The sequence below is a fragment of the Dromaius novaehollandiae genome, chromosome 1, assembly GCF_036370855.1.
Source record: "Dromaius novaehollandiae isolate bDroNov1 chromosome 1, bDroNov1.hap1, whole genome shotgun sequence".
Lineage (NCBI taxonomy): Eukaryota > Metazoa > Chordata > Aves > Casuariiformes > Dromaiidae > Dromaius > Dromaius novaehollandiae.
This window is the reverse complement of record NC_088098.1, coordinates 7,019,054-7,046,727: the sequence shown is the minus strand read 5'-3', so window position 1 is coordinate 7,046,727 and position 27,674 is coordinate 7,019,054. Positions and strand designations below refer to the sequence as shown.

At 37.1% G+C, this 27,674-nt stretch overlaps 1 protein-coding gene across 1 annotated transcript in view; it reads right to left on the bottom strand.

Annotated features, from left to right (window-relative positions):
- PCLO (piccolo presynaptic cytomatrix protein) overlaps nucleotides 1-27,674 on the bottom strand; it is a 368,844-nt gene that overhangs the window by 141,108 nt on the left and 200,062 nt on the right. Inside the window, exons 7-9 of the mRNA XM_064504922.1 lie at nucleotides 18,528-20,736; nucleotides 13,151-13,287; nucleotides 5,377-5,458 (exon numbers count right to left, since the gene is read on the bottom strand). Coding sequence (XP_064360992.1) covers nucleotides 5,377-5,458; nucleotides 13,151-13,287; nucleotides 18,528-20,736 — 2,428 coding nt within the window. The remainder of the gene's footprint in view (nucleotides 1-5,376; nucleotides 5,459-13,150; nucleotides 13,288-18,527; nucleotides 20,737-27,674) is intronic.

Genomic DNA, 27,674 nt, shown 5'->3' with positions numbered 1-27,674 from the left:
TGATTTATTTAAACTATTTCAACATCCAATTAATTGCCCTTGGAAACTGCCTGATTCTAGTATTTAGATACCTGAACAAGGACAGTTATGGGACATAGGAGTAGAATTACTAAACCTATGCATATTTTTCAGAGTCCATATGTAAACAAGGGAGTATGAGGTGTTCATTTGCCTTTGTGAGTTTTTAAGATCATTTATGCCTCATCTGTGTAGTGCAACCTTAAACTGACATTTCTGTGGTTCTAACTTTTTCTGATGTCCTTGACAAGTAGTCTGGCCAGTGATACATGTCCCTGAGTGTCTCTTCTTCTAGTTCTTCATGAGAAAGTGCTGACCTACATTCGATATTTATCTCCAAAACAGAGATTTCTGTTTGGCTTCTGTGAATCTTGTTCATACAAGCCTGACTTCCCCTAGGCGTTCCAGGGGAGACTGAGGGTCTGACTTAATTCTAACACTCAGTGTTGCAGTGATCTGCTTCTACATCTTTTCTGGCATGAGACCTGTGAAAGCAAATTGGACATTTATAGCCAGTAGACACACTACCCTGTCAATTATCTACATTCATCTTAAGATCTTATTACACCTTCTGCAAGAGATGTTCATACACTGGAAAATACACAAGCAACCGAGCTGTGACTCAGCTGAGAGTCCACGGCAAGTATTTTAAATACACTCACTAGTGCATTTGAAATAATGCTCATTTAGAGAGAAGGCACATAAACATGAAATATATGGCCTGTACCTCTACAAAATGTTTCTTATAAATACAAAAATATGCTTGTTTATTTAGAAAAGTTAAATGATGTTAAGTTCTTTATATGATGACTATTAAGACACAGATGCACACTATCTTTCTAACTCTTTATTTCCATCTCTGTCCTCACTAACTGCCTTGTCACAGGAAACCCTGAGGTTGGCTAGCTATAACAGCTCTGTCCCTTACAGTTTTTTGGTTATTTTTGGTGCCTGGTTTCTGATAAAGAAAGGGTGTTTGAAGAAATTATGGAAGAAATTATGGTCATTAATTAGGGATTAGATCTTTCCCCACTTGACAAGTGAGTGTTGGAGGAGGGTATTTTTTGTGCAAAGTATTAACTCAGCTCCTCACAACAGTAAACCAAAGAAACAGGATAAGTGATCCTCCAAGAAAAGAGTATGAGGACAAGGGGTGAGTTAATTTCTCACCTTAACCTATGGCTGCTACTTCACATTCAGCATGGATTGTGACTGCATTTAATGTGCTCTTTCACTGATTAGTAATCAGATATTCATTGCACTTCAGTATTGTGCTATAAGAACTGAACATGCAGGTGAAACGATCCTAAATATACAGGGTTATTTATTTAGAGACTACAGCTGTGTGGGCTTGACAAAGAAAATTCTTCTCATTCTCTTCATTTCTCCCTGAATAAGTGCACTATGAGCTGGCATGCTGCAGAGGTGTAGTGCTGGATATAGGAATCAATAACCCCTATGAAGAGTATGAGGCATCTCTGACGTGTGTGCGCTCTTACAGCTACCCTGGCATCCTCTTAGCAATTTCACTGACATCACTGCTAAAGTGAAGATCAGGGACACAGTCTTCAGCCCAGACTCTAACACTCTTCTTTACCCTATGAACATCACAGCCTTTTCTGAATTGCTTCTCTGTCTCCTTCTTTCTCTTGCAGCAGGATTGGAGAGGATGTTCCACAACACAGACAGTCTGGCAGTTCACAGGGACATTTTGCTCACTGGATACACAAAATATACTTCCTACATTTGGAAAGGGTAAAGTTACTTGTGATTCAGTCCCAAGAGAGGCAAAGCAGCAACAATTACCTTTGACTTAGGTACTCTCAGTGTACCAGCAGAGCCACTGAGTTTTATCCACCTTGTTGGATTTTCTTTTGGCATGTCTAAACAGCTCTCTGATCAGGAAGAAGACAATGTGCATTTTTCTCTTTGCAATATTTCCAACAGGTATTGCCAAAGTTTTCGTTGTCTTAAATAGCCATGTCCTCCTTTTTCAAACATAACTATGCCATGTTAAAAACCAGAAGAGAAAATACTGGCAGAATGAAACAGTGCTTATGTTGATTGTGCTAAAGAATCCAAAAGAAACAAGAGATTCTCACCAAAAACAAACAGTGAGTTTCTACAGAATTAAATATTGCTACATTTTCATTCACTGATCTCTACCATCATTGCTTTGGCACCTGAGCAGAACCATGATGCCAATTCTATTAAAAAAATGTATAAATTATTAATGAATCTTTGCTGAGAAAACCCTTGGTAATTCCTTCATATCTATCAGTATTGCTTGAGGATGGTGATGCTGCATTATCATGAAAAGAAGAGCTGTGAGGTCTAGAAAATAGCATTCTGCTAAAGGAAAAATGAAGCCTTGAGAGAGGCCAGATAGCAAATCTACATTTATTTTTCATTCAGAGCTACTATTCTCTTGCCATCACAACTTTGGCCCAGTTCCTCATTCCTTAAACACTTCATTCACATGCTAAAATTGGTGGTAAATGCTTTTGTGTGCAAAAGGCCAGATTATGCAGATTATACAAGACTATGCACCAAGGCATCTGTATCTCTGAGCTAGTTTTCATTAAGCACAGAAGCAAATAAACAGAATGCATATGTGCAGAATATGAATTTTAAAGGCATTGGGACTATTTTTATTATTGATATTCATAATGTGACATTTTCTGGATCCCTAATCAGGCAGTAACCTCTGCTATGGTGAGTATGAGGCAAGTTCTATGGAATTTAAATTATAATGATGTAAGAATGAAATTCAAGTTTGTCCTATAGTTACAGTTGTGGTATAGCTGGGTATCAGGACTGTGCCTGTTTGCATGCCCAAAACACTTAATCATTAATGCCTGGATTGGTCCAGGAACTCCCTGGCTAGTCTCTGCTCAGATGGACTGATGTCAGACAAGGTGATGGATTACACTGCTTGGCAGCTTCACAGTAAAGCAGTGACTAACTGTTACAGGAATACTGCAAGTGTACAGTTCTGGAGATTTCCCCAGGTAGCTCCCACTGTGCATAGATCAACTAAGATATGGTACTTGTACACTACAGATGTGCTGACCATTCCCTGAGTGGAGAATCTGGCATTCCCACAGACTTCCCCAAGCAGCCCCTGGTGTAGAATTGACCGAACTGTGCAGAGGTAATTTCATATAGTTACCAGAAACTGAACCGTGTAATCTAGATTAATATTTAGTAATCCTACTTGTGTGTCACTGCTGTAGTGAGGTAGTTGTGGTGGTGTAAAAATGTATACATTTTTAATTTTCCAATATTTAAGTAACTTGTCTTATGTGATAGATTCCTAAGTTTGCCTCTGGTTAATAATCATTGTCTGGTTAATAAACAGTTGCTATCAGTTTGCAGATACTGGTTAATAAAAACTGATTTTTTATAAATGCAAATAAAACCCATGCATATGGCTCCTGGAAACGCCATTTAGAAAGCTGAGGGCTCAGCAGAAAACACTGCACTTTTAATGAGAGTTTCTATATATTTTAATCCTTCAAACATTGAGAGAGAGGGAGGGAGGTATGAAGTCAAGGAGTTATGGTGCCTCAAAGATGTACAAGGAGTGAGAAATACAACAATTTCTTCTGCCTCAGCTCCTCTCTGTTGGCAAGCTACTCCACCTTTGGCTGTTCTCCATTCAATCTGCACTTGAGCCTTTTTTTATTTGTAAGGAAAGAGACATCACATATAAGCATGTCTCTTCAGCTCTCCAAGGATATATCCGGACTGCAAACCAAAGTTTGACTGTGGCTTGTAGAGGCATAACTGAGCTTGCTTACACCAGCTAGAACTTAGGTATTGCACAGCATAGGTACAGCAGCAGGGAATTCAGCAGGGGCTATAAAACCCTAGCAGGATCCCAAGTGAGTGTTCAATCCTATGAAATCTCATGCTGAGCAGTGCATTAATAAATGGGAAGTCAATATCTATACCTTGGGTGTCCATTCATCCCTCACAAGTTATTTACCTTGCTGCACAGTATGAGGGCCACAGCTGCCAGCAGCAAGAGCTAGCAGAGAATTTGGAATAGGCATTTTACATTGTGCAAGTGTAAGTGACTTCACAGTAGGAGAATCGGGCCTTTAGCAACATTAAATCATGAGCTATACGCAGCTGTGTGGTTATAATTCCCCTTCTTCTTCAGGAAGAGTGCGGCTCGGATCAAAGCATTACTCATCACCCTGCAGGGCACGAGATCTCCACGGGGATGTCAAGGCGCTCCCAGTGACTAGCAGGGCCCTGGGCAGTAAAGGCTGACAAAACAGGGGGGCTGATTGCTTCTTTCAGAGTGTAGTGTGTGGGTGAAGGGCTCTTAGTGTATTCTGAAATCATCAGTGGGTGTTACACTGCCTAGCAAGAAAATACCTCATAATATGTACAGAAAATTGATGTAACACCCTAAATATGAGGTGGATACTGGAGGTGGAAGTGATCAAGATTTTACTGCCAGAAACCCTGTGAAAACAATATTTAGCAATTCAAGTGAGTTCGTGCCACTTTCTACTTAATGCTTGAGGTAACACCAAAGTTGGCAGTCGGTAATTACTTCTTTGCAGAAGCAGAGTTTGACATATATTATTAGAATTCTTTAAGCCAGTTAAAAGAAAATCTGATTGTTTCACAACAAAAACACACAAGCTTACAACACATACCTCTGAAAGAAGACAAACAGCATATTAAAAAGCTTTGAATTCCTTAGCAATATAGTCTCTTTTAGATATGAGAAAGAGTACAATTCCAAAAGTAGAGACAGACCGGTTCTCTCCTTTGCAAGCACAGTCAGACTTACATGTACATTTGTGTTAGAGTTATGGAAAGGAGACTAAATCTAAACTCTTGTGATAAATTTCCCTATGTGAAGATAAAACAGAAAAAATGGGATATTGTTCTATTAACCACATCTATAGACTTCTATAGAATAGCTCCAGAAGCTTTACAGAAAGAACCAAATTCTCAGTTCTATACATGTTTAATATCTACACAAGCCTACCCAATTTTCCTAATTCCCCTGTTAAATTTAATAGAAAATTCTCGTGTGGAGAGTATAGAGTTATACAAAAAGCAACAGCAAAAACAGACTGCTGATACGTATAATGAACACAACAGATTTTCCATCTGTTTTTAATGTCTACATAGCTCATGTATCTTAAACTAATGTTGTGACCTTTTTCTGCACTGCTGCTTTGTGTTATAATCAAATAGCAAGATTTAAAATGACCACTGAATTTCCTGTTGCACACGGCATAGGAACTATTTTTAATACTGCAAATCTTTTGCATGATTCATGCTAATTGAATTAATTATTATGTCTGGTGGAGGGTTGTTGTTGTTTACCTGAAACTGTGTGATCCTTTGGGTCTCTCAGTAGTTTCAGCCTTGCATGAGGAAAAATGTACTGCAGAGGCTTTCCATTTATCTGAGGAACACAAAATACATGTGTCACAAAAAGACAAAACATCATCAATTGCAATAATAATTTAAGACAACAAGCAAACAAGCAAACAGATTTCATCCTGGGAAATATCACAACTTCATGATTCAAACATTCACCAAGTTTCAAGACATGTTTGTCAGACTACAAAACCTTTCTCCAGGGAAACAAATATTTGCTTCCATAAAACCAGATTCATTTTGAATATGGCTTTATGTCCAGTTTTATTTTCTGATAAATGAAAGGTGGTCACTGTCTTCTGCAGCATCTCTTAATATTGATCCTTTGTCCAAGGATGTACAAGAAGAGAATGAAATTATATGTAATTTCTGCAATCATATAAATTGCTTTTTATGGTGACCTAAAAAAATGGTGGTTGAATTATGTAAATAGCCATGAGTTATTGCTCTAGTTTCATCAAAACCACATATTCTAATATGCCTCTTTTCATTAAATTTTAAAGGCCTTTTGAAAGACCCAGCCTGGAACTTTTAGGACTATACCTGATATGAAAATGTGCAACATTTACTCAGGCTGATACTGGAAAATGTCAAAGATGAAAGCACATATCTCCACAACATGCACTAAAAAACAGATTTACAGTGAGGAAAGCTACCTCTCCCCTATGAAATGGGCACTGAAGAGGCCACATAGCATGTACTGACCCATTTGTCAGAGGTGATCGCTGCATGCCCACACTAAAATGCCTTTGTAGAGGGTTACAAAACTAACACAGCTCACACTTACCACACACTCTTTCTGTCTTTGTCTTTTGTCTTTCAGAAACAAAGAAGAACCCATAACCTCTCTGCCTCTGCCACATTAGTGCCAAGCCCGAGCCAATATACCCTGACTGAGAGGAGAGAGCTTGCCTGCTTGGGACCGTGTAGCTCAGACCCTTGGGGGAATTCAAGAAGCCAATGGGATAATATTAATCAGCATGGATGTACAGCAGCCTGAGTATATCACCAGCCTGCTGCCAAGTGTTTATTACTATTATTTTTATTTAAGAAGCATTTAAGGGGATTAAACTCCTTCTGAACTAAGCACTTCAAACTCAGTCTCTCCCTACTGAATTGATGGTGCTAGCAGAGAGCACAAACAAATGATGGGAGGGGAGACAGAGAAGTCAAGTGACTTGCTTAGTTCAGTTCCAGAGCGAGCAAAGGAGTTTATATATCTTTCCTCATAAATCAGTTTCAGTGGTTTATGCTGCACCTAGAAAGCCGAGATCCTCCCATAACACAGTAAGAGTGCTATTGGCCATAATTAATCTTTGACAAAAAAGGCACCATGGATGTGGTAGTGAACAGAAGTACTCCAGAATAAATCAGAACTTGAAAGCAGTCAGACTTTATGAGTTAACATGGAATTTTGCCAATATATAGGGTCTAATACTACTGGGAGTGTATAACGTGCCATGAGACTTCTATGCCTGTAAAGGGTTAGGGACATTGTTATGTTTTTAATGACACTATCAAAAATTCAGTAAGTGAAATTTAACAGTAAGAATAACCTATTTGTCATATGTAGCTTATAAAAAATTGTAAAAAAATCTACACTGGAAGAGTAATCTAATTGTACTTTAATTAAATAAATAAACAATAATGCAAAGTAATAAAATTCGAAGGAAGTTGTATAAACACACTGGACCAGATCCTTAACTGGGATCCATTTCGGTAGAAGCAATTCAATTTAACTAAGGTACATCACAGCTCATAAACTTCTGTTCACAATTTGTTTTTATTACCCCATCTTATCTTTCTTTAGCAAGATTGCTTTTCTGAATAAATAATAATCCAAGAATATTCAACACCATATAGTATATAATTTGCTGACAAATATATCAGAAAATAGTCTCCTACTTTAGTCTATTAGTTTCTCATTACTTTTACTTCCAGAATTTTATGATAAGTATAAATCTTGGTGATTCATAAAGTTATGAATAAAAGCATTAAAGTTTATTAGCATTCAGGGTACCATATTATTATTATTTTTTTTTATTGTTAGTGGGAATCAGTACTTAAATTGAATGTGACATTAGACATTTACCTTCGGAACAGTATGTGTCTGAAAGTGGCAGAAGAATAAATAGGAAAGAACAATGCTTGCTGTAAATAGACTCTGCAAGTAAGAACAGTGATGTTGGTTTTGATGTTTTAGTTTAAACAATAATGACCATATTTACCTGAAATCTACTAACATATTGAAACAGTGAAGAACACAAATCATTCGGTGTTTCCATTTGTTCACACCTTTCTCTATCTTTCACTAAGGGTGAGTTCCCCTCACCATGTGCCAAGGGGCCCTTCAACCTGATTATTCCCACAGTTACCCCGGTGAAAATCCATAGGGATGTCAATAAACCACAACAACATAAATCAGGGCTATGGCCTCAAAGAGGCAGGCCTTCATCTTCTAGGATGCAGGAATGGAGGACACACCATTCCCCATGCCTAGATTTAGGTCACAGGGCTGAAGTGGCCTGAACCCTTGTTGGTTTGCTACAAACCCCACAGACTCCTGTTATCTGTCCTTGCCACGGAAATCCTTTCGTCGCCTTTCTGGGAGCACCTAGTACACTTTATTAATGACCCTTGCAGTCAAGGGTCATCAACCCTGACAATATCATCTTCTGATTACACACACATCTTAACTCTCCAGTGTATCTTCCCTCCTAACATGCTGTTTGAGGCTGACATGGGACTCAGGACACATTTTTTGGCACATTACTCAGCGGGCCCTTGGGGGTTTGCATCACAGTGAGTTAAGTGAAAACTGGAGTATGAAGTGTTTCCTCCAGGCACTTGAGATCCCATCACATGTTTCATTTTATTAGTCAGCTTACAGCCCTTCTGAAGAATGGAGTGAATGGCAAATAAATTTCCACAGGTTTTCTGCTGTTACAGAAAATCAGTTTAAATACCCCTTTTTTCCACCTTGTTGTCTTGACACTTTTTTCTGATAAAGAAATTCCATAGAAATTCCATGTAAAAGCACTCTATAAGGCAAAGAGAACAATCAAAAAAAATTAAATCTCTCCAGTGCTTTATTTAAGTATACAGACTAAAAAGCATAAATTGCAATTCTGCTTTTAGTATTCCAGGCAAAGGGCATAACAAACCGGGCTTTGGATCAGACCAACATAGCCACAGTAAGCCCTGCTTTTAAATGATGCTGCACCTCTCCTTCTGCCAAAATAGGACTGATAATGTGAATCTCACTGGTTATTGCTGGCTGTAGTCCTCTAGGAAATAAGGTCTTCAGCAGAAATTTTACCAGAACTAGGTAGCCAGGAAAAAGATGATGGATCTTCAGGGCCATGGGGTAGAGAGTATCTAGCCTAATTTCAGTATATCACAGCTTCTCTGGCATGTGTGTGGGAGCCCTGTGGAAGCCGGCACCAGGGACTGCCATGGGTAAGGTGATCCTGTCCCTTTGAACAGCTACAGCTACATTTCCGCTGCATGGAGCAGGAATATCAAGTTCTCTAGAAACCCTAAAGATGGAGAGTTCTCACTATTGATAGATTGCTGATGATGTGGTATTTTGCAAATAAAGTATTTGAGAAAAAAATAACAAACATACACAATGTTCCTGTCCATTAGCACAAGCCAGAGTAAGTGGTCAGCGCTTCTGCACTGAGCTCAGTACTGGACTCTGATTTTCCACGTAGAAGTCATTCTGCCATGCAGTGAACTAAATATTGCTGGGTGACTAAAAGGATGAGTAACTGCTTGCTCAATTCCATAGAAAAAAAGTCTCTTGACTTGTAGTGCGGGGGTTGCTGACAGTTTACTCAGAGCAGATTAGACATTGAAAATTTACAATTTTACAATTACACTAAATTTAGCAATGCCCTATTTGTCATCATATTTCCAGAGCATGTGAAAAATGAAATGTTCCCCCCACCCCCCAAAGAAAGCTCCAGAGAAACAGTTTGCTACAATTTTAATGAAATCTCCCAGAGAATTTGAAAACAATCAAAACTAAGCAGAAGGGAACTATCATTTGTGGAACAAAAGGTTGCAGGTAGCCTCCTACGTCACATTCACAAACTATTTTCCCATTTTAACCCCATTGCTCACCTTACAACCACCATTTTTCCATCATTTTTTAAATAAGCAAAAGTGCTCTTAATAGGGCTTGATTTAAATGTTGTTTCAAGGGAACCAGTATGGACTCATGAGCCAAGATAAGCATATACTTTCCTAAGAGCCTTTAGGAACAGGGAATTAACATTTGAAAGGTTTCATCTCCAGAGCCCTAGCCTTCTCTTTTCTGCTTAGATAATTGTTGCCAAACTGAACTGTAATGGCAATATATTGCTATTATGATAAGTTTGGGATTTTATTATTCGCTTAGGGCTTACAAAGGCCACCTTTGATCATTGCAAGTTGTGTGTTTAAAACTCCTCACTGAGGGGCTACTTATCTTCCATTAATACACTCTCACTGTCCATCTCCGTGTCATGATCTCTTGCTCCCATGGCACCTCCTCCTGCTGTTCCTTCACATCCTGTTTGAAACAGCCAATTTATTTCAGGGTATACCAGTAGTTTTCACAGAAAAATAATCACAAAAAGAACCTTGATCCCTGGAGATTGGCAGAAGCTGTTTGACAACTGGCAGTGATTAATTAAACTGTTGGGGTCAACAGGGATCAGTGAGAGAAATCAAGGGGCTGCAATAGACTGTGCACTGATTAGCTTTAAACCATGTTCACCCTTCTCAGGTGAGTGGTTCAGAATCACCGAATCAGCTGTTAAGATCCTAAACTGCACTGCAATTTAACTTGATTTAAGAATAGCACCATAGAAGTTGCTATAGAAACAAATATATTTTAATATTAATACTACAAAATGTGAGCTTAATCCGCTGGGCTGTAAGAAATCCGTGGAACCCTGGAAGTGCAGGGCTGTCACTCTGCTGCGCACGACTCTGCCTTCAAAAGCACAGGGTTGTGCTTTACGTATTAGCTTTAATTGCATACGCTCTGTGGGACATAACTGAATAGTTTTTATTTCTTATAGTAGGGAAATTGAAGTTTCACACATGTGAAACAATGTTCTGGAATATAAATATGGCAGTGGTAGGTAAAATCATCCCATTTTTTAAAAAGCAGATACAGATGGGATATTTATGGTGGATAAGTGAATCCGGGAACTTTGATACATGAGAAGCAGATTAGTGCTGTTGATGCAAACACTTCCTTCTGTGGCCAGTTTCAGCTCAGCATGGAAAATCAAAGGAGTTGTGATGGCTTAATTACTGTACTAACCAGAAAGCTGTCATCCTAACTGATTTCTGAAAGGCCTTTGTGACAAGCAAAGCTCCAGGTGATGCTGGGCTTGTTCAGATGGTTGGGATGAGGAATGATTTGTCATTTTTGGCCCCAAAATACTTTGTACCCGAACACTACAGCTCTCTGTGCAGAACTGGGCTTATAGTCAGGCAGCACAGGACACCAAATTCTGTTATTTTATTGTTGTAGAAGGGACAGGACTGAAAAAGCTTTTACAGACTGTTTTCTTTGGCTGAACAAATTAATTGACCCCCAAATTGTTTATTTTTCTTGATAGCCTTGAAATATAAAATGGATGTTAAAAAATGCAGATGTTAATATTGATTTATTTGCTTCTACTGTTGGGTATTTTACTTTGCGAATTCAATATGAAACTAATGATCACAATTTTTTAAAATGAGTATGACCCTTGTTATCGTATCTTAAAGTAATTTCATTTTCAGATGTGCGTAAGAATAAGTTTGCTTTAAGTTATTATCTCAAACAAATGTTCACAGAAGATATTTAGCATACATGAGCTCTGTGCAACATTTTGACAAGGTAGATGATGCAAAATTGGTGAGAGTTGGCATTTCTCTCTTCTGCAGATGCTTTGAAATGATTTTTCATCAGTGGGTGAATGACAGTAAGCTAAACTGGATTGAAACGGATGAAGAGAAAAGTGTTATAAAACCTTTTCTTTGAAATAAATTTTCTTCTGCAGCAGCTTTAAATTTTGGTTCACAAAGCTTACACTAACAAAAACACCATTTAGAACTACTTAGAAAGTGTTCACTCTTCCAATTTCCATCCCAGATTTTGTAAAGCCTTAAAAAATGTCTTTGGTAATATTTTAAACGAAGTATGTCTATTTCCACCTACACATGGGAATATCACAATAGCTTCAAGAAGTAAAAGTATTTTCCTTCTGGAAAATTCTTATCAAAGTCTTTCAACCGGTCCTGGTGTAGTGCTATTTAAACGAGAGATAAAAACAATGATTTGGCATTTATTACTAGTAACATTCCATGGACCAATTTCCAACGGTAAAAGCTATGGAGTTTAAAAAGTTATCTATCTTTCTGACCATCTCCACATCACAGAGCTCAATATGCTAATAACCCTTCTCTTGGAGAAACCTTATTATCAAAGTAAAATATTTATTTTTACATCATGATGTTGTAGTGGTCAGATATGTATGTTCTGAAGAACACACTTTTCTCATGAGGATTAAAGTGCTCAGACATGCAGATATTTTGTAATATTGCATGTATTAGTGATATTAAGAACTGCAAAGTCTCTAAAGCATCTTTTTTCCTGCAATAAAGGTGATTTGCAGTGTGAATTATTTGAATAGTTTCCTGTAAGACTGTCTGATATCTTGTAAAGCCCTCTTTCCCAACAAGAAGGGGGCAGGCACAGTACAACCTAGGCGGTGTAAATCTCAATACATGCTAAACTAGTTATAGGCAAAAGAGAGAAAAGTAAAAGTAAATAATAGCCTGTAGTATAAGATATGAATAGTTACTTCATAAAACCTGTATTCTACTGTCAAATGTCAGGGAAGATGCTCACCAGCTAAAAAGTTTCTAAGGCTACATGCGAGCAGTATATTGCTGGTTAGATGTGATCTAGGAATTAACATGAGTACATTAAGCTATTAAGTAGTCCAAAGGGCCATGTCATACCTTCTATTACTCCTATTACATCTCATAGAAAGCAGAATATAATCTGAATCAATCAGTAAAAATGATAGCTCAAAAGAAAGTGAAGAACTTAAATATATTGTATGAAATATATAAACTTCATTAATACAAAGAGGATATATGGTTGTATACTAAGGTGAACTAGACTTCAAAGTATACAAGCTTGAAAAACAGAATAATATATTTTTCTTTCTCATTATTATAAATTAAACAAATCCTTAGATCAGCGTAGTCTTGCTGATTTATTCGGTAATTGACCACAGAGCGTTGGGATTATTCTGACTAACTAACAGTGGGGACCAATGTCAACAGCATAAAAGCAACTCTTCTTTAAATTACTAAAAGATGAGGCTTGAATTTGGATGGGATAAAGCTGATAAGGTAAAATGAGACCACACTGGATCTTTTTTTAATAGGAATACCTAATATATATATAGTACTGGTCAGCAGATTAATTCCTTTCAGATATGTTTCAGAAATTAAAAGACAACCTGCAAAATTAATACTAAAATTTAGAGAAAATAAATGATGTTATTTTAAGGCCATCCACAAGTCCTGATGACAAATGCAGGTTCAACAGCACTTCAACTGAATTTATCTGGAATTTGATTAATCTCATAGCCCCTAGACTATCAGAGAGTATAATGATCAAACTTTTACACACTCATAAAACTACAGGCACACTTACTTGGTCTTGGTGTTGACTTAGTGGCCGAGAGTGGGGTAACTTCTCCGGCAGCTTTCTGTCGAGGCCATGTCCATTCTCCAAACGAGATTCCCGGGGCTTGTCAAACCAATCTGTTTCTTCACGACGGAGGTGATAGGCTTTGAAAACCAAGGACAGGTCAAATGTTCTGATCCAGTGCTGGGCAAAGGGCAGTAATGTGCATTGCGCATAGCAAACATGCATAGTGGTTATTAATTGGCCATGCAGCTAAAGCAAAGTTACAGGCAAGACTAGAGACATTGAACTCAGGCATAATTTAGCTATAGGTGACAAAGCAGCGTGAGAAGATTCTGGCTATGTGGATATTAAACTATGGATATTAAATATCAGAAGAAACCCACTGCAGAATGCTATAATCATTTCCTTCCTTCTGGTAGTTCAGAAGTAGACTGCTGATGTCACACATTTCTAAAATGTTTGATGAAAAAACAGTCAAAGTAGATATATTTCAGTAGGCTAGAAGAAAAACCCTCAAAACTCAAATCCCACAACAAACTCCTAAACTTTTGAATTTAATGTTTTTGAAAATATTTTGGAGATGTCTAAAACTATTCATATGAAAACTGAGTCTGCTTTACTAAATGAAGAAATGAAGCAAAACCAATCTACATTCTTCATAGTTCTAAGCAGAAATATTGCAAGTGTTCTCATTTCGAATGCCATTCACTGATTTTGCAGTATGCACTTTCTTTTCGCATGGAAAGTTAACTGGAATGGTCTTCATGCAATAAACCTAGAGACTTAATGTTCTTATATTTGCAACAATTTCACACTGGTACAAAATCTATTGCATGACACACTCTTCTGGGATGAAATAACACTGTTTCATTGAAGTCAGTTTTGTAAATACACAGATTTATGCCTACTGAGTATTGGGTCAACTGACATAGGTTTCACTCTATTGGGATCAGAATCAGCTCTTGCGTGTTCAATAATATTTATGCTATACAGCAGAGAGATTTTCCTCTATACTGTCCGTCAGTGTAAAGCAAAGCTATATGCAGCTAATTAGAATACTACTGAAAGTTTGAATTTAATGTTTTAATAAGTGACATAAATGTAGAATTAGAAGAAAGACAGTATTTTTTTCAGCAAAAAACACCAGAAAATTTCAAACCCAAAATAAGGGTAATTGTTGCTATAATAACAGGGATGAATGCAATTGTTCTGTGACACAGAAGAGAATTTAAAATGCAAACTGTAGGATACATAATTTTGTCTATTCAGTTGTTAAAGTCAACATGATCTAATTGGTTTAACAGATGACTGGAAAAAAGCTTTATGGGAAAAGTTGATCTTTTTCATGATTGTTTCACTAACTTTCTCTAAAAATAGGACTAATATATATACATGAACTTTTAAAAAGAATATTGTTTATGCGGTAAAAAGCCATCACATATTGGAGTAAGTCTTTGGACAAATCTTAATCTTGGTCCAGATGTCATGCAGGCTGTTCCTTCTGATGTGTGCACAAATTTAATCTAACAATGGTTTGAAAACATTATTTAGACCAGCACAAAAGAAGTAAAAGAAACTTTATTGAAAGTTGAATCTTGTCTAACTAGTGACTAGTTACTGATCAATTGTTTTTAATAAACTGTTATGGTCTAATAGGCAAAACCTTTGTGTTTTGCACATTTGTGCTAGCTGACTGGCCACCTGCATGTACCAGGCTGTTTCATAACCCATCTCACCAGAACTTCTGATTGAGACATATTAAGAACCTAAGGCATTCTTCTGATCCCAGGTACTAATGCTGACTATCATAATCTGGGTCATTAGATCAACAGGAGAAAGAGTGAAATTTGGTTTCTTCTTGTCTCATCTAAGCTAACTCTTGTTGGATTTCTTATTTAGAAAAGCTAGCACATTTGCAGAGTTCCATACTGCAGTTCAGAGCAGCCTATGTTTTTTGTCAAAACTAGGATGGATGTGTGTATTTTATATGAAATAAAAAGAAAATATGTATGTATGTGTATATAGGCACACACACCACACACATATGTACACACACACACAATTGTTTTTGGCTTGATTAGCTGTGACTTGTTTCAGTTGGAACCCTGAGAACAGCCAAGCTGAAGCATTGATAGTCGTAGAGGCTATGACCATGTTTCTAAATCTAATAAATGCCGCCAGATTATTCCATCTGTAAAAACTCCCACTGAAGTGAGTAAGGTCCCATGCTGTTAACTGCACACACTTTAAAAAAGTGAGATTGGACTCCAGGTTGAAGAGCTCAAAAAACCTTAGATCAGCAAACAAACAGCGGTCACCCTAAATCCCACAGATGGAAAATTACACCGGGTTAGCTGTGTTACAGTCAGACACACTTAACAGACACTACTGTTGTTGGCAGAGTGTTACCCTGAACCTCAACACTACAAGCAATCTCATGTCATAACAAAGACAATCGGTAAAGAAGATATTGTATACTTCCAACTGGTGTGTGCACAGTGAAAAATCAGTGTGCAGCTTAAATTTTCTTGGTGTCTTCACAGCTGAATTTTAAACTTCTAAACTTAACTGCAGAATTAGCAAACTAGCATATAAAAGAGAAAACTAATCTTTGAGGTGAGAAAAGGTACAATTTCCATCCACTGAGCTGACCAGCGGGGGTTACTGACATCCATCAAATTAAGCACTAGTTTCAGCATCCTTGAAAACGAGTATCTTCAACATTTTTAACACTTTGTGGAAACTGTGGCAGCTTTAGGGTTAATAAGGAGCTACTTTGCTGCATCAAAGCTTTCAGGGCACTCAAAACTGTGAAAAAATATCCCATGTTTCAAAAGTTCAGAACATTCATTATTTTCAAAGTAATCCTGTTGTATGTATTACTTGGGTGCTATAGTATGGTTTTAAGATTCATGACAGTATGTAAATACATTATGGCTTTTAGTGAAATTAACTTAAACAGAAGGTTTGGGCTCAGAGTCCTATTTCTACGCCCCTCTGATATTTATATGGAATGTGATTTATAAAAAATGAATAGGAAGTCAAACACATCTCTCAATTTGAAATGAAGAAAAACATTTTAAAATCAATACCTTAACTTATGTTTATTTTAAATGTCTAATAAGGAAAGTTGCAGCTTTGCTAACCACTATCACAAGAAGTGTTTTTCTAGGATTGCATTCAAGACTGATTTATTTTAATGAAATCTTACTAATATCAATGTAAATTGTAATGCAAATTATAATTATTAATGGCAAGTTATTCTTTTTTAAGTATTCTAAATGGCTGGATGAAATATATCATAACAGTTATCCATTGTCAGGGCACTAGAGAGAGAAGTGCAGTCCTGGGAGAAGAATGTGTAACTTCGAAGAACTGGAATTACTTCTTTAAAGCAATTTTTATCTTACACCCAAATAACATGAATTCTTCTCAGTTTAAGTTATATGCTGTTAGACACCCCCTATGATAATTTGAAAATAATATAAACTGTATTGATTTCCCAAGACTTTACTTTAAATGGTGCAAAATTAAGTTATTTAAGCTTGATAGAATTTGTAAAAAATATTATTAGAAGGAGAAGCACTGGTGTTCAGGGACATGTCAACCAAATAAGGTATTTGTGAATTGAATTAGAATACTTCTGAAAGAGTGTATCTAATCAGAAAATAGTTCAAAAGCAAAATACATGCAACTAAACATCTAACATATATACCTTGTATAAATATGTAAAAGAAAAATAAAACAGTGTAGTGCAGAAATGTAAATTCCTATGACTTGTTTGTTAATATGCTGTAGAATAGCACCAAATAGGCGTTACACTGCAACGACCCTTAAAAGCCATCAGTCAAGTCTAGACAGGATAACACCTGCTTACTTTTAAAGAATGATACCAATTAGAACCTGGGGGGTCCTTTTAACTGCCATCTCATTTAATTAGAGAGCTCTGTGTGCTAAGAATTTAAGAATACTAAAAATGCTTAAACTTAAAAAAGCTGATGATCCTGAAATTCCCCTGGAATACACACTTCATGGATAGACTGTAAATATCTAAGAAATATGAAAAGAACTTATAGAACAAAATCTCACAATATATTGCAGTATCCGGAAAGCAAATAGGTTTCATTTTCTAACCGATATGAAAGACTCAGCTTATGTAAAAAAGAACTAATGCAATAAGGTTGAAGTTAATGTAAACCTGAAAAATAAACGATATTACTCCATAATCATGCAAATGTGTCTTTTGAGACAATCATTGCCATTTACAGACAATATAGCGCATGCAAAGTCTCTTTTATTGTGCAGTAAATACACATAAGAAAGAGTTAAGGAAGCACATACAATTTGAACATATTAACTTCATTTTCTTTCAAACTGACTTTATGATTTTTAAACAATTTAGAATATATTAAGTCTGAACTGAGTCAAACAAACTGGTACATAATTAACATAAGCTTTATCATTCTGTTGTACTTATTAGAAGAAACATTTTTTTAATTGCACCATTTATAATACATCAGAAAGGTCCCTTTCATGAACCTAAGTGAGATAAACTCTTGTGCTTATTGTCAGAGGTACTGTATGGGGTGCGCATAAAACCAGCTATGTTGCATAATCCACCAATAGAAGTAGAATACTTTATGCAAGTTTATTGAAGGGCGAGTTTGTCTTGCACCATCCAAATGACATATTATCTTACATCATCACAATTCTGAATGCACAGAAGTCCACATGACAGGATGTTTTTAACAAGCCGTATGTAGAATGCTATTTTGCTATCACGTTAAACTCTGTATGGTTCTAACATACAATATGTACTTAATGAACATACTATTTCCATATAAACAGCTCTAAAATGGTGCATCAGGAGATGGAATTATCAATTCTTGAATTCTATAATGAAATTTCATGCAAATAAAATTACTAGAGTTTTTTAGAGGATTTGGGAATTATTTTCCAAATCCCCAAAAAACTATTGCAAATAAGTTCAATGACTCACAGTCACTGGAGAATGGTCCACATAGGTACTGATGGGGGATGGTAGCATGTATTATACATGGAATAGTCTATATAGTATTTTTAGAAAAGTAGACATCAACAAATAAAAAGGAAAATGCACAAGCAAACCAAAAGGAAAGCAAATCAACAAAAATACAGTGAGCATGCTAAAGTAGCTTAACACCATCCAGACAACTGTTGTTAAGATAAAATAAAAAATATCAAATAAAACACATCAAACCCAAAAAAGGTAGATACACAGAAGATGCACCAAGGAACAGAAAGAAGAACAAGTCTTTGCAGTATAATAAAAATTAGACACATGCATAGAAATGAGGATTTGTGTTGTGATAGTAAGATATCAGTCTGAGGCCTAATTTACCTTCACTGTCTGACATGGCATGCTGGAAGTCATCCATGATGAAGGCTATATCTCGATCATAGCCTCGAGTCCGTGACTCCTCCCTCATATGTTGCTGGACCTCTGGTAATGAATGGCTTGATCCAAACTGGTCCCTGGTATCTGCAGATATTGGTGGTAAGGGTCCAGCTGCTGCTCTTGCCATTCCCATTGGCTGACCAACGGGACTTAGTGGGCTTTCTTCCTCTGAGTTCTGTGCTACTATCGGGATCCTTCCCCTGCTTTGGCTAATAGGTAGACTGGTAGGTTTAGTTCTTCCAGAAGGTGCTGCATGACTAAAGGAAACATCTAGGGGTTCAGCTTCTTGTGCTTTCAGTCTTAAAGAAGAGCTGGAAGAATCCCTTTTTAACGATAAATCAAGTCCATAAACTGAGGATGGTCTGGAGGAGGGCCTAGATCTACTACCACTGCTGTAAGACTTGTCAGTTTCATCTTGTAACGTGGATCTCATGGTTGGACCTAGCGCAGTCCCAAGGCTTGCTCCAATGGATGAAGTCAGTGTTGGCCCCATGTATTTCTGTTGGTCAGTGATATTTTTTCTAAGGCCAAAAGTGATATCATCCTGAAGAAGCCTTGCCCTAGTAGTAATTCCGCCGAGTGATGAAGTGCTAGAAGTCATATAGCTTGAATAATCAGGCTCAAGGTCTCTACTTTCTTGGATAGGTGAAAACTTAGTTAGTTTGGGGTCTATCAAAGCTTTCTTGTGCTTTGACTGCTTCTGGTAAAGGAGGGCTGCTGGAAGCTGCTTAGCAGCTTGTTTCTCAAGGGTAAGCCTACCTATGCTATATTTCTCAGATTTGGGAAAATGCCTGTAGCTGCTATCTGCATGGTAATACTGTGACAGGCCAGCAAGGTGATCAAGACTTTCTGCACCTCTACGGAACTCTTGCTTTATCTGATGTTTGAGAAGTTTGAGCTCATAAGGATCCTCCATTGGGTCTTCATCAGCTTTAACATAAGAATGTAACCTAGAAGAAGTCTGCAGTGGTGCTAGAAAGTCTGACACTTCTTGTGCTCTCCTGGCCTCTGTTGTGCGAAGCAGTCGATCTGTTTTGGTCAGATCCTTTTCATGGAGGCTGAAAGTGGAACCGAGTGTTCCTGTTCCTTTAGTAAGTTCTCCTATATCATCAATCAGTACATAATTTCGTGGTGTATGGTGGTGGTCTATATCTGCATAGAATGAATCTGCAGATATGCTTGATATTGGACTGCTTGCCATGCTGTTTCTCTCATCTAGTCCTATCCTTAAGTCCAAGGTAGTGTATTTACTGCCCAGTTGGGAAACAGCATAATTATTGTCAGTTGAAACTGGAGCTATCATGAGAGGCTGATTTCGAATCACATCATAGTTTGTGGTTATCTTAGGCTCCAAGTATAATGTAGTTTGCCTTGGCTTTGGCTGTATCACCATCATCTGTGATGGGAGTTGATATGAAGGCTGTTGAGTTGGTGGAGGTTGAGCCTGTGGAGTATATGACATAGTAGCTCCTGTTTGGAAAGCTGTTTGAGTCTGATAAGGTGAAACCTGCTGGTGATATAAAGGCTGCTGCTGTTGGTAATGTGATTGTTGTGTAAATTGAGTTGGTGCTTGAGTAGGCAGAGCAGGAGATGAATACTGATACTGAGTATATGGACTTGTAGCAGGGGCAAACTGCGTTTCCGGCTGGGTTTGTGGTGGCATAAATTGATTAAATTCTGTTTGGGGTGCAGTACGTGGTCTTTCCAAGCCATGCTGAGTTTCTATTCTGGTTGACCTGGTATTATTAACTTCACTGTCTGACATATAATCACGCTCTTCTGCTACTCCTTGGAGATAGGCACGCTCTCTCTTTTCCCTTTCTTTTAATAAGGCTTCTTTCCTCCTATTGATGCCCATTTCCAAGTATCTCAGTTTGGCATCTATTTCTTTTTCCTCCTCATCTAGCTCTGCTTGCTTCTTCCTAAGCTTGGCTGATTCCCGTTCAACCAAATCCAGTTCCCTGTCTATATCCTGAAGAATTTTGGCTCTGGCCATAGTGTTGGTCCGACAAATCCTTCTGCGTGAAACTGACCCCACAGAGGTATAGGGCGACTGGGTTCCTGCTGTTGCTTCCTCTGGAGGTGGGTTGGGCAGAGTCCTCTTCACCTTCTTCTGAGTGCCTGACGGAGTTATGCTTGAAGAACTTTTTGTCTGAAATAAAAGAAGCAAGACTGAATCACTATTCTGGAGGCTTAATCTAATAAATCACAAGCTGTTTACAAATTTCTCATGGTATGGCTTTGTATCTCAACCACATACTTTCTCTGATGCAGAGGAGGTTGTGGTATCTGTGAATAAGCAGCAGCAAATGGCATAAAGAAAATGCTGTAGTCTCTTAAAGGTCAGGAAGATAAGCTAGCTATCTGATCCAAAATAGGAAAGGCACTGACTAGAACTTTGTTTAGCCTAACATTAAAAAATTTACTCTATATACTTGAAATTGACTTGAGACTGTGATTTAAAAGTTTATTTTTATCTCATATAATTCTACACAAACATACAATGTGTGTGTGCATGTATGTATTGGGGGAGTATGTAGACCTACACAACTTATTTGTATAAAACATTTAATAGAAATAATATATAAAATATTATATATATATAAAAAAATTATCTATACAATATAACCAAAGTCTCTGTGCCAGACACTGAGCACATACCTAGCATCTATAACTTGCTCTGAAATTCAGTCAACTTTCTTGTTGCCAGCATACTTGGTACAACAGGTAGTCCTCAGTCCCCCTTGCTGGTTTTGCCTTACCTCTGCTGGCACACATATTGTTTTTTTCCAGGAAGATTTTTGTGCTTTATAAAAATGGTAGCCTAGGTGTGAGCTTTCTTGAGTCCATCAGTTTCTCTCTTAAGTGAAGAGAGAAATAACAGTTCCAAAGTTACAGTTTAAAACTTTTTACAGTTAAGCACTATAAAAATTAGGACTGTAGTTAAAACGAGATGTCCAGATTTCCTCAAAGTTAATGGTCAGAGGGTGATTCATCCTCTTTTAAGAGAAGGCTCGTGAGTCATTTTTTGGAGGTGTCTGTCTCTCTCCATCAGCTAGGGAGGTAAGCAACAGAACTGCCTAGATGCGATCTGAATTGCACCCTAAATTACGAGGGTTTTTGAAAGATTCATATTAGCTTTGAAGTAAATTTAGGCTCCCACACAATGCAGGTACACATTAAGAAGAGGGACTGGAATGATTTTGAAATGTTATCCTATATTCTCAATAGCTCGTGATGGATTTTGCTTCAGTAATGGATAAAAGACTTGTCCATACACATACTCTAGAAATAATCACCTCAGCCATTACAGATTGCAGCAGTCTTGATAGTGGAATAGAGCAACACTTTAGCACCATTTAATAAGGGAGTGAAAAGAATGTTAAATACCAGCTTGACTCTTCTACCTCCGCAGGCACAACAAAGTGAAATTTCTTCTGAGAGAAACACTACTTCAGTCAGATTATAGGTCAACAAAATTAATCCTAATTAGGATAAGAAAAAAACCCTGTACTTTCCCCAGCTTATCTTAATATGTTGTCAACAAATTATAAAAGTTTTTAAGAAGTATTGACAACCTTCTTTTGCTGCTCCTGTAAGCCAATCTTGGCAAATCATAATAATCGTTATTTGCCATGAATATTTAAATAAACATTTAGTATCTTTTCAAATGCCATTTAAGCTCATTCTTCCTCTTCATCTAAATTCCATCGACTTTTGCATGTTTCAGATTTCAGTAAAATTAATTTAATCTTGTTTTCAACTTCCTGTGGCTATTTCCCAAACCTATGTTGTACCAACAAATCAATGAAACTAATTTTCTCTTGCTAAGTGTATAGATATAATCAAAGACAAATTAATCAATCATCTACAGTAGGTCTGGTTGGCTATTCATTTACATTGTATATTCAGTCCATTACCACAGTTATATCTCCCTCCCAAACTGAAATAGCAATCACAGATGGTGGAACAGTCACAGATGGTCACTGGTATTGGGGAACAGCTATTAATAACACACTCATTAAAAGGTATATGATACTTTAAAGAATGATTATTTTGGTATATCAGATATGTTGCTCATGAATAAATGCCAGTGCCAATTTATAAGGCATTTTATTGAAAAAAAATCATATCTTGTTTCCATCTACATACAAAAAAGCTCAGACTGATAAGCCACTGCTGGGAGATGAACCACTTGCTTTTGAAAAAAATATTGATAGCCTCTACTTCTCAGTTGCTATTCTCACAAGAGGACAGATGACAGAGGATAGCCTTAATTATTTTTACTTGGTATTGAGATATGAAAAAAATAATTATGATATTTTAGTACTTCAATAAATTGTGCTTTGTTTTCTTCTTCCTGGATATTCTCACCACCAGTTATGTTAGCATGATACCTGGGAACAACACGGGTCGATTTAAGGGAAGCTCAACTGCAATATTTTGGCAGATGATATTAGAATATCAGTTAAACTTAATTTTTATATTTTGTTTGAATTTGTTAACTACCAAAGTAAAAAGATGAGCTAAGGCTCATCTTCACTAAATTCCATTATTTTTATCAAAGAATTAGATGTAAAAAGGACTAATTGGGCTGTCTAGCCCTCTTCCTGTATTTTTGGTACTTGCTATCTTGCCAATACACATTAGTCTTGACTTGCACTATCTCTTGAATTTTAACTTTTAGAAGTCATCTGGATAAAAGCTTCTCAACCCTGTTAAATTGTGTGGTGACTTTGGAGTAATTCCTTTGAGATGACCATCCTATTCCTTCTGAGTCTTGATACCAGGATACTTTTTCTAACAATTTTTGTCTCCTCTAATTTGATGGCACTGCTGATGAGGCCAGTAGAAGTCTAACCCATTACAAAAGCCAGTCAAGAACTAGGAAATGCTCATTGCTTCTTATTTGTTTTTAAAAGCTAGTTTATACTGGGGGACTGAATGACTCAGGGGATCTGCGTTAACTTTCCACCTCTAAACTGTTTGCATGATTCTTGTTATCCAGTCTTTTTTTTGGAATGTTTTTCATCTTTTCCCTCCTCTTCTCAACTGAATTTATTTGAATACAGTGTGGTGCTGTTTCTGTATCCTCCTTTCTCTGTATTCATCCAGCTGTTCCTGGATATTAGTCTCATTTGCTCAAAGAACTCAGCTATCACCCTTGGGTTTACAACTCCTATATACATCTTGAATATGCTGGATTTTAGTAGTAAATATATAACCCTCATTATTGCCTCTCTTATAACATTCCATGATTTAGGATTTTCTGTGATCGGAGGCACCACACAAGCAAACATAAACTTGTTCCTCTGCCATGTTTAGAACTGTCAAACTAGCATTCTTTTTAGCACTGCACCTAAAATTGACCTATAATTTTTGATATAAGTGGGGGAAAAATGGAAATAATGGGTGTGATATGTGGGTGCACAAATCAAGTACAACTGCAATAGCAGCATGCTTATTAGAGCTTGCCGCCACTAGATTGTCTGGGATGTATAAATAGTCATGTTAGACTACCTATATGGTAAGTATTACAATGTTAAACTCCATGATAATGTGCTAGATGCTATGAAAAAGCAAAAGTAAAGTTAATTATTGCTGAAGGCAGTCCTCTGCCACAATCCTCTGCAGGTTTTGCAGCATAGAGGAAAGCCTGTTCTACACTCTAAAGAAACAAAACCTCTGCAGTGTAAGGTTTTCTTCAGCATCTGACACTGACTTGCACTAGATTGAAATGTCAGCAGAAAGTTGGTAGTACCCTAAGTACCAGAAAAACAGTACAAATAACAGGTTTTTTTCTTCAGATAAGGACTATGTAGTCAATAAACTTGTTCAGCAAACTCAAGATTAGCAGCAGTTGAAAAGATGCATGCTAGTGTCCCAAAACACGTTAAAGAGTTATTATAGGAATACATCATTTGTATCTAGAAAAGATGTCAAACAGTGGAGGGACACAAACCACTCTTCCATTCTGAAGTGAGGTCATTTTAGGTGGGGACTGATGTAGATTAGCAAAGTGGTGATGGAGGAGGAAGGTGAAGCTTTCACTGTAGTTATCTGTGTTCCAACTCCCGCATCTGGGATCTTTCATGTACAAAAAGCTCCCAAAATACAATCTCCCCTCTCCCCAGCTCCTGATACAAATTGTAATTGTAATGGAGCAGTTCTACTTAGAAAAAGCTGCTCTTTGGTGTTACAGTATGTGCTATTCATGGTTAGAAATATACCAGTTAGCTACGGTTAGAAATTTCTGTAATTCATTATTTTAAAAATCTGATTGGCTTCGGAGAATCTATGATGATCAATTATCACTGATGAAAGATCTTTCAGTAATTTATTACTAACTTTGAAAGTACTTGTAAATGAAACCTAATTCTGAAAGACACACACTAACACAGTACACTAATATTACTGTGTTATCAATATGCAATTCTCAATTTCATCTTGTAGGATGCAGATGGTGATATAGGACAACCTTTTGTAACTTGTCCTGTGCAAAGAAATATTTTCTTGTGACAGTTCTCGTGGATCCTTCTGGACTCAATATTTATTACACGGTGGCCACTAACTGCAGAGGACCAGCCTTGTTGACCCTTGGTAATAAACATTAGAGCAAAAATATTGAGCAATTTCACTCAACTGGCTAAGGCTGATATGGGATCATTTTCACTGCATGAAGAATCACAGAGTGTGGGGACCCACCTCTATAGCCAATGGAAAAAGGGAGGCAGATGAATTCTTTGTTGTAATGAAAATATACTAAAACATGTATTTACAAAAGATGATAGTCTCATAAGCAGTGTTGAGAATGGAGTAATAAGTGCTGTGAAAAACTTTCTAACCATCACTAAAACCGTATCAGCCAATCTGCACTGCCTTCCCTCATGTGCCATTGCTGGCAATGGGAATACCTAGGGCATGAGTTAGATGAGCTGAATTTGGCCTTGTATATGGAAGGGAAATACCCTATTTCATGAGTAATATGTCAGAGGTTTTCTTTAATGCAACTCTTGCCTTCTTTTCTGCAACTATTTTGCTTTGGGGACTGAGCATTCGGGCAGAAAAGTAGTTTCTAAATCACTAGGCAGCAGCACTGAGATGCCAGTCAGTCTGATTTTCTCATGTTTTTTCACTCCTTTGGAGGTTCTGTAGAGATAAATTTCTCTTCTGTTAAAAGCAATATATAATTTTTAGAAACAGTCTATTCCAAAACAATAAACATTTTTCAGAGTTTTTTTTTTTTTTGCTTTCCTTCATGTCAATCAGAGAGTCACTCACTCTCCAAATGAACACTTCTGTAGTTTCCATCCTCTTGCTCTTTTCATTTCCTCTGTGAAATTGTTTGAAATTGCCATTTTCACTTCAAATGCAAGGGGAACAGCACAGTGCACTTCCTAACAGCTGACGTGACAGGAGATATCAACTTCTTTCCTCAGTTAAACACATAAAAGCCCATATGTTTCTTTTGATCTTTGGGGGAGAAAGGAAAAATTCAATGAAGATTTGGTATGCAAACTGCAGACAGATGTGGCCCTTACACAGTGATTTTCAAAGGGCTCTAAACCTATTTTTCATCTACTTTTGTGAGTAGGCATAATAGTTGTTCTCAGTCATTTGCATGGAAAAGGCAGTTGTGCAACAACACTAACCTATTTGAGAATCACTTGGAATAGGACTGACACCTGTCTGTAGGTCAAATTTTGCCTGTAAGGGCAATGGGGTACTTCTTCTCTTATTTGCACTGGTTGAAATGAGGAATAGCAGTTTACCTCAGCAGAAAAACATCAGTGGAAAATCAGCTTGTGAGAAGAATGAAATCCAATGTTTTGGAACTTTGATTCCAAATATTATAACTTGAACAATACTCCATATGTGTTCATTTAACTCATTTTAGAGAACATTAACTTTATTTACAATGCTATGTTTTCATTTCCTCAGTTGATATCTGTAAACAATATCTATGTTGTTTGCTTTTTCTGCTCCCTGAAGAGGCAGTAGTCTCTTTACCAATTCCCCCAGCATGATCCAATACTGCCTGTAAAGCTTTTTCTTCTGCAGTTTAAGTCTTAGTCTGAAATGTTGTCATTTTGTGTATCTCATACACTAACATTATCTTCAAAGCTCACCTGAAAACAACTATTTTCTCTCTTATCCTTCATTTCTTTCCCCCTCTGCTACTCTTTAGTATTTGTCTCTGTAATTACATTACTTATCTTTGTAAAGGGGGCCTGAGATACGTGCTCATATGAGAGATGCACTCTCCAATTATATTTAATGTACATGGAATCATATGTGTCTCTGTTATATGCAATGGGGAAAAAAATCCTCTGGCAAACTGATTGAGACAGCACAATGGACATCTGTCAAGCTAATAGAAAGACTCAGATTGTCAAACCTGAGCACTGTTTTGTATCAAAATGTCTGTACCGAATGGGGAAAATACATTTTTCTCACTATACAGTCTCTGAAGAAGAAAAAAAAGGGAGGAGGGGACTGGAGGGAAGGGGAAGAAGGACACACAGAAGAACCTTATCCTAAAAACAGAGAAGACCATGGTCAGAATTTCTGCTCTGAATGGCAAATACAGATTCACGTTTTGCTATGGAGGGTTTGAAAATGTCACAGGATATATTATATACGTGCTATGTAGGAGATACATAATAATTCAACACTGTCTTTATATGCTCTGTATTGAAATGATTTTTCACTGTTAAATAGCCTTACACATTTCATTTATATATATCAGTATATATACTCATGTCGAGACTCCACAGATAGACAGTTCTATTCTCCCACTGCCACACTACTAACACTATTTATCATACCAATCCTAATTCCTATGCTGAGTGCTATAGTACTAAAACTCTAGTCCACAATCGAAGCCTGAATGTAAAGAGTTCAGAGTAATTCTTTTTTGTCTGTGAATTAAACTCTTTCCCTATCTGTAAATTATTTGTGAATTTTCAGAAGATAGTCCAATTTTTTCTTAAAAACAACAACAAAAACTGAGGATTCAAACAAATTTATCTAGATGATATCCTCCCTGTGACTCATGAAAGTTTCTGAAGAACATTCTGCTTAGACGAG